Source organism: Brachyhypopomus gauderio, chromosome 17, assembly GCF_052324685.1.
Source record: "Brachyhypopomus gauderio isolate BG-103 chromosome 17, BGAUD_0.2, whole genome shotgun sequence".
In the NCBI taxonomy this organism is placed as follows: Eukaryota; Metazoa; Chordata; class Actinopteri; order Gymnotiformes; family Hypopomidae; genus Brachyhypopomus; species Brachyhypopomus gauderio.
This window is the reverse complement of record NC_135227.1, coordinates 13,163,111-13,175,982: the sequence shown is the minus strand read 5'-3', so window position 1 is coordinate 13,175,982 and position 12,872 is coordinate 13,163,111. Positions and strand designations below refer to the sequence as shown.

The 12,872-nt window shown below is 42.4% G+C and overlaps 2 protein-coding genes across 8 annotated transcripts in view; both read right to left on the bottom strand.

Annotated features, from left to right (window-relative positions):
- Positions 1-1,309: 1,309 nt before the first annotated feature.
- On the bottom strand, positions 1,310-7,833 carry LOC143480467 (solute carrier family 22 member 13). The gene is made up of 9 exons (XM_076978181.1): positions 7,458-7,833; positions 7,245-7,345; positions 7,005-7,159; positions 6,723-6,891; positions 6,533-6,632; positions 6,264-6,394; positions 3,307-3,524; positions 3,049-3,157; positions 1,310-2,554 (listed from the first exon to the last, which is right to left on the bottom strand). The coding sequence occupies exons 1-9, from the start codon at positions 7,656-7,658 to the stop codon at positions 2,311-2,313; spliced, it is 1,428 nt and encodes a 475-aa protein (XP_076834296.1). The 5' UTR covers positions 7,659-7,833; the 3' UTR covers positions 1,310-2,310.
- Positions 7,834-9,602: 1,769 nt separating this feature from the next.
- nhsl1a (NHS-like 1a) overlaps positions 9,603-12,872 on the bottom strand; it is a 43,165-nt gene continuing 39,895 nt past the window's right edge. For all 7 annotated transcript variants that reach the window (XM_076977711.1, XM_076977712.1, XM_076977714.1 and 4 more), the window contains 2 exons: positions 12,541-12,667; positions 9,603-11,406 (listed from right to left, as the gene is read on the bottom strand). In XM_076977711.1, the coding sequence (XP_076833826.1) occupies positions 10,824-11,406; positions 12,541-12,667 (710 nt within the window). In that variant the 3' untranslated portion in view covers positions 9,603-10,823. The remainder of the gene's footprint in view (positions 11,407-12,540; positions 12,668-12,872) is intronic.

The window sequence follows — 12,872 nt, the reverse complement described above, 5'->3', positions numbered from 1 at the left end:
TGGTTCTGTTTGACAGCCCCATCCTCAATGTTCATTAGCTAAATGTTTTAATTGTTTAGAAGAGAGCTGACCATCTCTCCAGTAAGGAGTTAACCTTACTTCACCACAAGAGGGCAGACAATGCCTAGCGTTGAATGTGTGGTGAGCGGGCGCAAGATGTCCTGCACGCGTCTCCTGGAGGGCGCCGTGAAGGTGTGAGGGACACGCTATCTACGGCGAACAGCACCGGGCCGTGCAGAGCAAACGGCTCACGGCTTGAGCTGGAACTGCAGCTCGAATGGTAACTTTTACACAGATTTAATGTTCACTTGCATGTAATTTGTAAATGCAGAAATCTAGCAAACCACTCTGAATAAATAACTGCGATCTAAATAAAGGCTTTTTGCTTTTCTTTTTTGTCAACAAGATGGCAGCGTTTCATAAGTTAAACGATTTAGCACTGTGTCAACTTGAAAATCTATCTTATGAGCTAGAAATGCATACAGGAAATGCTGGTGGTTTCAAAACAAAACATTTAAGTTATTTAATAATCTTTATAAATGCAGTGATTCCAATTCTGAAAAGCACAAAATTGGTGTCCCTTCAAATGCGCTGAATAATTCAAGACTCAATTGATAATCGTATACATTTTTGTTTCGCATACTGTAGCGGAGAACATTATATGACCACAACTAACCAGGGTAACAGAGTCATTCCAGCACTGGCCTCTGGGGGCAGGAGATGCGTTTGTATTTAGACAAATGTAACTGGTGGAGAAATATCTTCAGGACATCTATTATTAAGCCCTGAAATGATATGACATGAGCTCTGAAATGATATGACATGAGCTCTGAATTATAATTATTATTATAATTATATTATATATAATTATATAATTGTCCAATTGTCCGTCCTGCAATCAATCTAAACATCAGAAGTAGACATTTAAAGGAGGCTACATTTGCAGCTCCTGCAATACTTTTAATGTTGGCATGTTTATTGCCCGCGATGGAAAATGAGGTCACTGCGGTGTGATCACGTTCTATAGTCTGTGAAGATGTGTACCAAACATCACACGTAATCTCAGCTCTGCTGATGGAGCTGGAGAAGGCCTCTTTGATAGAGAATGCCTTTTTTTGTTTCGATTGGTAATAGTTTGGTAGCAAGGCTTCCAATCTCTTCATGATCTCTTAAGAACTTCATATCTTGAGGGTGTTTTATGATGAGAAGGTCTTGTATTCCTTTTGGTTCTCCACATCCTTCAACATAATGAAATCCTTATTTTTGCATTTAGAATTTGGTGGCCACCTAATTAAAATGAACAAAGGGATATTAGAGGCATGATTTAATGGTTTAAGCGTCACTTACACAGTGTATGCTAACACAGAAATAAAAAATACAGCAGTAACTTCTGAACTTCAGCCTCACCAAACAGCTGGAATGCAGTAGCAATCCCACTGACCTGATCCAATTTTGCAAAGCAAGTCAAGAAACACATCTTAAACCTTAACATAATAATGCCTCTCATAAAGCCTTAAATAATAAACTAATAATACTTAAAATACAAAACAAAAAAACAAGCCATGCACAAGCCATGCAGCATACAACAGCAGTGCAATATGTAGGCTCTACTGGCTCACATGATTAGTGCCGGTTTAAAATATCTTGTCAGTAGGATCACTATGCAGATGCCTTTGGATTTTAGTCAATAATCTCAGTAACCTTTTAAATATACAGTTCCAAATAAACTGAAATTGATCTGGAAGTTACAGACCGCTCACATTAGATGGGCTCATCAAACTACTGCCCCCAAAGAGCGTGTTGCTCAAATAACCACTATGCTTAAGGATCAAGAGAGATCAACTTTGCATCTTCATTTTACATTTGTGATCAATAGTTTCAAAATCTACCATTTTTTGTAGACATGATATTAAAACTTCACTGCCCTACAGCATAAAGCTTTTCAGAATGCCATGTGTGAATTTATGATGATTCAGAGTTCAAGCTTGTTTGAATGGTCTCCAGTGAAACCATCTACCATATGCTAAGTGCAGGAGAATGTAAGTGAAGGTCAGGATGACTAACACCACTTCATCCATTGTTGTACAGTTTCTATAGTTTTACCAGCCTACCCCCTGTACCAGGACCACTGCACATGTGAGCACTTTCACACCGGCACACTTTCATCCACTCACTCATGAGGTGCCAGAGTTAAACCCTCACACTGCTGCAAATGGTCTGCTTGCAAGGACACATCATGGCGGTCTATTCAGAACCGTGCACAACATATATTGGGACAAATCTACAGTCTGCTTTAGAGGACCCGGCGCCTCACTGGGGACAGCAGGATGTGCGCTGCATCTTCAGCATGGGCTGCCTCTTGCAGTCCTGCACCGTGTCTGGTAGCGGGATGCCACTGGTCTCTGGGAGGAACAAGCACAGCCCCGCCCCCAGGATGGGTCCACTGCTGTAACAGATCATGGCTCCCAGGGAGACCCCGCCTTTAGGGGCCGCCACTGCATTGATGATGCAGCCCACGCGGTAGCACAAGCTGACCAGGCCAACACACTTCTGTCTGCGAGAAAGATTTTAAGCAGCAGTAAGGGACACATGTGGAGTGATGGACTTGAATTTAGATTATGCTTGTGTAATGAATATGAAAGTGGAATATTTGTAACAATCTGGTTAGCAAATGCATCATGTAACTAAACATCCAAGATACATACTGTAATGGGAATGTACAGAGAAACGGAAAGGCTTCACAAAAAGGTTACCTATACACAGAGGCGGTCTTTGCATAGAGGCGTTGCTAGGCAATTGCCTTGGGCCCCTCCCACTGCAGCCCACTGTAGGGGCCCCCTGATTAGCTAACTTATTTTTCGCATATTAATGTTGATTGGCCCCCTAGCTAAATTCGCCTTGAGCCCCCAAATTGCCAAGTCTGTCACTGCCTACACACGTCCAGCTAAGGCTAGACTGAGACCAAATAAATTCAGTGTGCAATTGTTAGAAAGAAATGGATCATGAACTAATCAAATTTGAGATCTTTATCCAAGTATGAGCGTTTACCTTATAACAGTAGGGAAAAGCTCAATGCCATATAGCAGAGAAACACAGACGGTGGCCTGCACACAGAGCTTCCCCATCAGAGCAAGAGCCATCACCAGTGCAGGAATTTCTAGAAACAAGCCACAAGCACTAGTGAATTAAAGCTGTGATGTCCTTCATTTAGCACTGCAACCCTATTTGAATGTACAAGCCCTCGACATGTTCGCTGCATAAAACGGATGGCGGGGGCACGCGGCGTCCGTGGACGGTGTCCCTCACGGCAGAACTTGGAGACGAGGAGAGAGAGCAGGCAGCCGGTGCCACTGAGCAGCAGGGTGGCCATGCAGAAGGACCTGCGGCCCCAGCGGGCCAGCAGCAAGGGCAGCAGGAGAGAGGGAGACTCCGACAGGCCCGAGAAGAACTGCGCCAGGTAGACGTCCACCCCGAAGCTGCCCACACTGAAGCAGATCCCATAGTAAGTGAGGGCGGACGCCAATCTGAGAACAAAGGTTAAAGGAGAGATACTTGTGAATAGTGTGCCAAGTTCTCATTAAGTAGCAGGATTTAGGAGAATGTAATGAGAAAATAAAAATAATAAAAAACAGTTAATTGCAAGCTATTCACAGGGGGCATCAATTTAGCCCACACCACCTCCAGACAAGTGAACAGTGAGGTCTCATCCTAGACCCTCCACTTTTCAAGCTCACTTTTAAACCACAGACCTAGCTCTCAAACCTCAGCCAATCATCAATCCTCCTGAACCTTAAAGTCCATGTTGGCCTCCCCAGCAGCTACGGCTCCACTCACATAATTAATGTGTACTCAGTGCTACCAGGTCCATACGGACTTTACACACTGCATCAACAGCACACGCTGAATTAAACTCCCCATATTTCCCCACAGTGCAGCCCCTGCACAACCAAATCATTCCCTAAACTGTAAAATCCATATTGAACTCTATGCCACCAGTCCCATATGGATTTTAGATACTACACCTATATTTATCTGTACCTTCAGCCAGTGCTGAAAATACATGTGGTTGAAGGTTGGATGCACAGGATAATTAATTAATTGATCCAACTTGCACAATGTTTTTTGTCCTATGCACAATGAATACAGCAATAAACTACAAAATGGCCCAACAAGTTACGTGGGGGGTTGCCAACGGTGGGGAAAAGCCCTTAGATGTTAGATAGCTGGCCGTTCTACCACCATAGGGTTTTTAAGGAGGTAAGAACCCATGTGCTAGGTGACAGATGCAAACAAACAAAAATGTCTGCTGATATGACACAGGTAAAAATGTTGTGACAACATTAAATAAAACAAAAAATAAAAATAAAGGACACCAGGGGAAGAGCTGGCTATATCAAGGACTGAGAGAAACTACAACAAAAATAACATCCCTAAAACAAAAAACTAAAAAATCAGGCAAGAAAAGGTTAGAAAACCTGAGAATGGCACAGAAAAAAAACAGATAATAAATGAAAAAGAATCCCAGGAGGGACAGGATGATTAGAAGTAAAATTCCCATGAATCAAGATACCGTACCAGCTGAGCTGTGACATAAGAAAACTCAGCAAGGAGTTGCTGAGAAGTCAGCCTATATAAAGCCCTCAAGGCAGGTGTAGCTCATCCATCTAATTAAAATCGGCTCCCTCTAGTGGTGGCTGGTAGTGTAGGCCGGGAGCCAACCCTTACATTTTAATGTTTAATGTAAGGAGTTAAGAGTTTGAATCTAATAGTCATACTAGTCATAATAGTCATAGCGAGACATCTTACAGGGACGTTACAAACCAAGGTACTGTCCCAAACACTAAAATATTTAATTTCTTTTGTATTTTTGCACACTGAAACAAAAGATGATTTGATAATTATACTGCATAATAATTATTCTGTGTTCCAGTATATTGGTACCAAAGTGGTACCAATAAATAAGTTGCTTAAATTAACAGATGAGCGCTGGACACTGAAGAAGGATGTCCCTGGGTCCCTGTACTTTTCAAACGTCATTTTGAACCTATTCCAAGTGTAATAACAATCTTATTTATGAATATTTACAATCATATATACTTTTGGTTCCCCCCCCTCCCCACTGTATATGTTCTGGCGCCGGCCCTGATTGTGGGTAATAAATGGTTCAATAATAGCAGTTAACTCCCAAAGTGTTCCCAAAGCATTAAAGGGAAACTGTAGAGCCAAACCATTAGCCAGTGTATTAGCAAAGAATGGAAACAACAAAGTGTAACTACAAACAAAGGGTACAGCAAACTCCCCTTTAACACCCTTCGAGCACTTCACACCTAACAGGAGCAAGTAAACCACGAGGTTGAAGATACGCTGAATTTGAGGAAAGGAAAGCAAAATAAACAAAAAAAGCCCAAGATCAGACTCATCTGAACTCTGGAACACGGCCCCATAAAAAGAGTGTAACAATATAATGAGCACATGTCACTAACCATATCACCATATTGTCCAATTAATGTGAGAATCATCAGACATCCAGGCCCTTCTTGAACTGTGGTGTTAACAATAGCTAAACTCATCTCTCCAGGAATATTGGGGATTTCTGGTCAAACACGGATCATAAGATCATAACTTAGCAAATTAATTTAGGTTACCTTATTTTTCCTGTCATGCTTGGTCCTTTATACAATTAACAGGGGTCCAAAACAGTATTGTAGGCTACAGATTTAATAATTCTAATTAATTCACCCCACATCCACACTGACCACATTCACCTCTGCATGCTTACATGTGATATTTTATTTAATGTATTTAAATCTAAACTCAACATTTCTAAGATTTCAGAATAATAACTTCACAAAATATGTATTTCTATTAAATGCCAACTAAGGGTTTCATACTCAACGTAATTTGTTCAAACCCCTGATATAGAAGAGCTAATTAGTGCGGTGTTGCAACAAATCTGGTACCTGTACACTGGGGCATTCCACGGATAACTTATCTGCATGTCATTAGTGATAATCTGCCCTGAAACTTGAGCTTTGCAACAACTCATGTCAGACATTCTTCAGAGCGAAGGTCATCTCCCTCGAGGAGCTACAAAATTCCCCGGATCTGTCTGATATCTTACAAAAAGAAAAACTCGTATAAAAGTGCTTCAGTGTCTTTGATAACGTATTTACCCAGTGGCTTAATGGCAAACAGGATTTGTGAAATATTTTTATAAGTTCAGTATAAAGAAAGAGTAAACTGGAGTAAATGTGTAAACCTACCCAATAAAACCCATGATGAACAGGCGTGTTATTATAGTGGCTGATTTAAAGTGGGTGAACGCAGAAACGTTTTCATTATCCTTCTCCTGTGTGTTGACCTTCTCACACTCGTCTTGCATGCTGTCCAAAAGCTGTCAGTGAGGCAGTGTTGACACAAAATGTCTCATAGTTTTAGTGGCTTTTTTGATTAAAATCAAACTGTACTGTAATGTTAGATGAGCTGAAGTGTTATCTATATACTAGTGGTAAGAACCAAAGTTTCTTCTTACCAAATCAAGATAACGTCTGTCCTCAGGACTCCTAACACGGTAGCGCTCTAAAGTACACTTCTTATTTAGAAGGAGCCATCTTGGGGATTCTGGAATCGAGCTGTTTGTGCAGAAAACAAAGAGAATGCCATATAACTTAAAAGACCAAGTGTGCATTTATACGTGTGTTTATAAAAGCATGGGAACTAACAAATAGAGAGGTAGGCATAGGATCTGGGGAATGGCCAGGGCCAGGTGGAACTGCATCCAGCCGCGGGTGAGGTAGGCCACAGCAGCCAGAACCATCATGCCCACGCTGAAGATGAAGGAGAGGAAGGTAGGGGGCCAGATGCGATGCTTCGGTAAACTCCATTCCACCCCTGTAAAAACAGATCAACGTATTTATAGTCTATGTCCATTGAAAAACCTAGGGACGTTTTGTTGATTCATTGACTCCTTAAGTTTGAAAAAATATCCCTCAGGAGGAACCAACCCAAACTGTAGGTGCAGATGTGAATGGCACAACAGCTTATGCCAGTGATGCAGCGGGCAGCGAGGTAGAAATACGCGTAGGGCAGAAAGGCGGTCAGCAGCGCGGTGAAGGAGTGCACAGCACAGCAACTAACCAGGAGGAGTTTCTTCCCGTATCTGTTCAAGAGAGAATACTCTGTAGAGATATGAAGATATTACACCGTGCTCTTGTAATGAGTAAGGTATTAACTGAATGACAGACTTGTCCGATAAAGTTCCTCCAATAATGGACCCGATCAGCAAACCCGTCGTGTAAGTCGCTTGTCCGTGCGCAAGAGTGTTCTTCCATGTACACAATGACTCCTATAACGAGAAAATACATTTTAGCAATACTTTTATGAATGAACTCCGTATGTAGTTTGGGTTTTGTATGTCTATGAAGGACAAACAGTACTCCGCCTTACGGGCTACTCACGTTTAGCTGGTCAGTCCCATTGTTCAACCACGAGTGTTCCTGGGAAATGTTAAATTCACCAGTGTAGTTAAAAGGCTCCGTGTTTTCCGTGTTGTCATTGCAAGATTTCCTTTCAATGAATACGTCCACGAAAAATAGAAAAGCCGTGAAAAAAATGGCCAAGCTAAGCCTCGAGTACACGTCTCTTTGAAGAGCACCCATACCCAAGACCTACGCGTTAACCTTTAGCCTAAAAATAGAGAGACTTGCTCCTCGGTCCCTGTCATTGAGAAACAACGGTCAACTAAGATGTAACGTCAGCCCTTTAACCTCTACCAATATGGCCATAATTCCAGGGTTGCACCGAAAGGGCTTTTGCTGTCTAACCTGTACAACTCAATCTAATGCACTTCTCAAACACCCGTCACATAATTTATCAGCAGTCAATTTCTCACTACAGGCTTTTGAAAGTTGTTCTAATGAAATAAGTAGTTAATAATTTTAAATAGTATGTTTGTGAAGGAAGAGCTTGCAAAGAAGGAACAAAAAAATAAAATAAGTGAACATGTTCAAAGTTCCAAAACGTAGGGGTGGGGTGTTGTATAAACTAGTGGGGTCCATTTTGCTATCATAGGCCAAATCGTGCATCCCATACAAATGTAGAAATGCGTGTAGAAATGCCTAGATTTTTGATGAAACAGTGCCATGTTTACTGAGGGCAGAACTGTGAATTTGGGATGGCACGACAGTGCCCTGCAGAGACTGTGCGTACACGTTGTCAGTCTGCCAAGGTTCCCAGTAAATGGGTTGTTTAGCTAATCAGTTAACTGGATTAAAAAAAACTGAATCAGAGAAATGTCTGTGATGTGTTGAAGGGAGTCAGAGACAGAATATAATACCTGCAACAACAGTCCAGCCCAGGGCAGCCATGAACATGCATACAATCGGAACCATGTGCACAACAGTTTGGACAATGGCCCATCTCCTGATTATTTACCCTCTCTACAGCTTGTTTCCACTTCATTTTAACACCTCTGATCATCAGCTGACACCATTCTCAGAGCCTGCCCATCCCAGCATAATTCACACCAATGGACAACTATCACATCTACCCACACCCAGCAAAGACTAATTATCTCCTTCACCTCTCCACAGACCTCCTGCCAGATCACAAATTGAGACCAGATTGCTAAAGCTTTGTACTGAGCAACTGGGTGGAGTCCTACAGTGCATATTCAACCTGAGCTACACTGCAAAAAGTCCTAGTTATCAGGAAAATGTGTCATCCCAGTCCTCAAGAAAGGCCAAGCCAGTGTCAGAAACACATTTATCTGAATTGAATTATTTTGGGGTGATAACCCCTGAATGTGCCCATTATGTCATGAAGAATAGATCGCAGTTTGGGAGGCTGCTTGGCTGTGTATCACATACATGACAATGTCAAGCACAGGAGTGCCTCACTTAAAAATATACAAGGAGTGTAGAAGAAGAGCCACAGCCCCTTACTTTCTGAGGAAACCAAGATCCTTAGGTGTTCAGGTTTCTGTTGTGATTGTTCTACCATTTAGTTCCCAGGGATCTTTTTTTATGATATCGTGTGTTGGAGGAACAGCATTCCAACTAGTGCTGCAAAGATGTTTAACAAACTGGTCAGGAAGGCTGATGTGGTCAAAGGAGTCATCACGGCCGCCTCACACTCCCTCCATGCGCCTGTGAGGAAACGGAGCAGCTCCTTCAGCAACAGAACGAAAGAAACGTGCTGGGCCCTGGAGCAGCATGCTGAGGCGATCCCACACACTGATATTAGACTGTAAGGAGTTCACTCACAGCCAGACCATCACAGCACAGCGGCTGAGAACTTAGAAATGAGTACTGATCTTACACTCAAGCAACCCAGGTACCTTGGAACTTTTATTACTATTATTATAATCTTGGAATTGTGAATATAGCTTCATATATTTTAAAAGTAGCTTAAGCAGTCACAGTTTTTCCACAGTCAACAATTGTTTCTATTCTTGAATGGGATTACACAAGCATATTTTGTGATTTGTTGAACCTAATCCAAGATGATCTCTTTAGGATTTATATAAAATGAAACACACTATATAAGATATTTGTATAAAGTTTGAGGTCAGTACCATATAAGAGAAATGTCATAAGAAAAAATATGATTAATGTCACATTTTTATTGTGAAGATAATCATATTGTCAACACAGGAACACACCCTTCACCTCCAAGGTCTTCTGCTCTTCAATCCCGGGCTTCTGAAGGTACAGTAACCCACCCCGTGTACTAGGTCATATAAGCTAAACAAAGCTAAATGGTACCTTCAGAGAAACAACAGATACAAAAATGTATAAAGTTTCACTGAGAATCTGTACAAGGGTGTGTGTGTATATATATATATATATATATAATCAGAAGCAAAGAAGAGAAGCAACCTGAATATGCACTGACTATGATGCTTGTCTTTTAACACCAGATTCTTTTATACAATGATAAAATAATGGTGAAATATCAGAGATATATTATATTATGGTGATATATCTGGGTGAGATATCACCATATCATACTTTGCCTTCTTTGGTTAAAAAAAGACTTTTTAAAACATTTGCTAAACATCTGCCTATTTGTTTTTATATATTGTAACATTTTAAATTCGTGTTGGTCAGTGATGAAACAATAATGCATCTAAATGAGAAGGTTGTTGGACACAGTACAACAGAAATTAGAATTAGAAAGATAGTGCAAATCTACATGATTGAAATCAGTCTCTCAATTCCCCCTAAAAATCTCCAGTTGTTCCATCACAACTTTACATACATTCTATTCACAATGCAACTTCACTATTACATTTCAGTCATGTGCCCATTATCCATTCTTGACCAAAATGTCCTCTTTGATCCCAGCTTTTCACGCACACAGTTTGTGATGGAGGAATCTGTAAAGCTGTTGTTAGTAAGTGCTTAGTTGGGTCTGGATGTTTCATGACCGGAGAAGCAGAAAAACTCACAATCCAGCCACCTCAAAAACCCTCTTTCATTCCTCCTGAAACTTATCACAGCTAATGGAAACCTACGTTAGTCCTGCATTTTCCTAACCTGCCAAAGAAGAATTAACAAATGAACAAGTGTAATCATCTGGAAATATTACTTTTTATAAGTTGGCAAATCTCTCACTTGAAAAATTAAAGACTTCTATGGAGAAGAACGACAACATGGTAATAGAATCCACCTGCTCTCTCTGGTGTCTCTCCTGGGCCAGTACAAGCTTGTGTACTGACCAAGATCATAGTGCTCAAGGGTTTCTGGAGCTGGGTGGGTAGTACAGCCTTTTCTTCTTTGGTTGTTACTGGCTGGACAAGATCTCCAAGTTGTGAAACACCTCTAAGTTGTGACGCCAGGGGCCAAAGACATGGGGAAGGGAACCTCCACAGTCAGGCAGCCCTCCGCTGATTCTGCCAGCTCCCCTTCCCTCTCGCTGATCACAGTCATGGGTCCACTCGGGACGCGGCCGCGGCTGTTATACCGGCTGCTGGCAGCAGAGGGCGGCGTACTGGAGCGGCCGTACTTGGAAGGCGTCAGGCTGGGGGAGAAGCGGGGTAAGGCACCCTCGGTGCGTGCCCACTCCTCACACGCCCTCCGGCTGGGGCCCGGCGAGGCGCAGGGCTCGTCTGGGGGCGTGGCCTCCACGCCAGCCCTGTGGAGGCGGGGATCGGTGCGCTTGAGCATGTCGGCGGCAGACATGCGGGATCCGGGTTCGGACCGACTGCCCTTCTTGAGCAGCAGGGCTTTGAAGCTGTCGTTGGTGGTGCAGGAGCGACGCACGCCCCGCTGGGTGGAGCCACTCTGATGGGACACGGGGGACAGGCCAGGCCAGGAGCCAGTGGGAGTGACGGGTGGTGAGGGCACCGAGCCTCGGGGACGCTCGTCCTCAGTCTCACCACGGCCCAGGACTTTCCTCTTGGACCTGTGGACAAAGAATGTATTCAGGAATTGAAACTGAGAGAATGTCTTAAATAAATGTCAATTTCTTTCCTCTGAAAAAAACATTTTAGCTGTATTTTAGGACATACAGACATACATAACATAAAAAGTCATGCTTTAAGGTGCAATGACTAAGAGGCAAGAAACTCTATTCTATTCATATATATTTAGATGTTATTGTGAATTTTTTGTGTTTCCTTCTCTTTATACAGTACTGTTTGGGAGTAATTTAACACCTACCCCACTTTCCCTGGAGAAGGGGCAAGCAAAGACTGCCCTGCACATGTATTTTAATGCCTACTCTCATAGTGCATTAAACTTTGATTTATACTGTACATGTTAACAGTGACGTGCAGCAAAGAAAAAACCTGCATATCCCTCAACTGTAGCTTAAGAGCTGCTGAAAGCTCCTTTACTGCCACTACATGAACTGCACATAATAAAGCACATTTTAAGATCTGCATATTTTTTACCTAGGGACCTCATAACATCAAATCTCAAGTACATCACAAGCACAGTGACAAATAGCTCGGGATATCAAAAAGGTTATAGAGGGGAAAGCCAAGCATAGTGAATTTGTTCAGGAAACTAGATTCAGGTGTAAGACCCATGCCTCACGACGCTATGGGGGAGGAGAACCAGCCGGCCCACTCCACACCTGTGACTGAATGTTCATGTTCTAGCTTCACAGACGTTTCCACAGGGGCATCTGACTCAATACACATGTCCGTAGAAGACCGACAGCAGATGTGAGGACAAAATGTATTACACTGATACTCAGAAAGGCTTAGTGAAGTGAGAGTGGAGTTTCTGTATTTTGGGGGGTTTTTTTCTCTCTTCAGCAACTTGACCGAAAGGTAAACACAGAGCGAAAGGTAAACACATCACTTCCAATTACAAAACGACATATATAACACAGTGGAAGTTTCACAGAGGTTATAGCTGATGATCAACTCATAATGGAATAACCAAGAATAAGACCAAGTACTATATCATTCATAAATTCATACTGTATCATTCACAAATATTATTTCCAGAAATTAAATATTTAAAAGATGTATAATATATAACCCGGTGTTCTTCTACATCGGTTCTTCTGCAGCAGAACTCAGAATACCTGTGAATGGCTGCAAAGAGGTCCTCCGTAGTGCGTAAGCGAGCAGGAGTCACCATCTCCTCAACAGCTTCTCCGATAGGGCTGGAAGTTGGAGAGGAGCTCTCCGCGCTGGAGTCAAACACAGCACCTAGGACAACAAATCACATGAATCCTGGTAACTCCGCTTTTTTACCACAAAAAAACACCAAAGCTGAGGCTACCTCTGACTGGAATGCAGCATGGTCTAAAAATTGCCCCACCATGTACAGTTCTAGCAGCTTTAATTATTCACACCCCGCTGATGCCGTCGCCGCCTCGCTGTATGTGAACTTTGCGGAACTGCACAGTAGCTG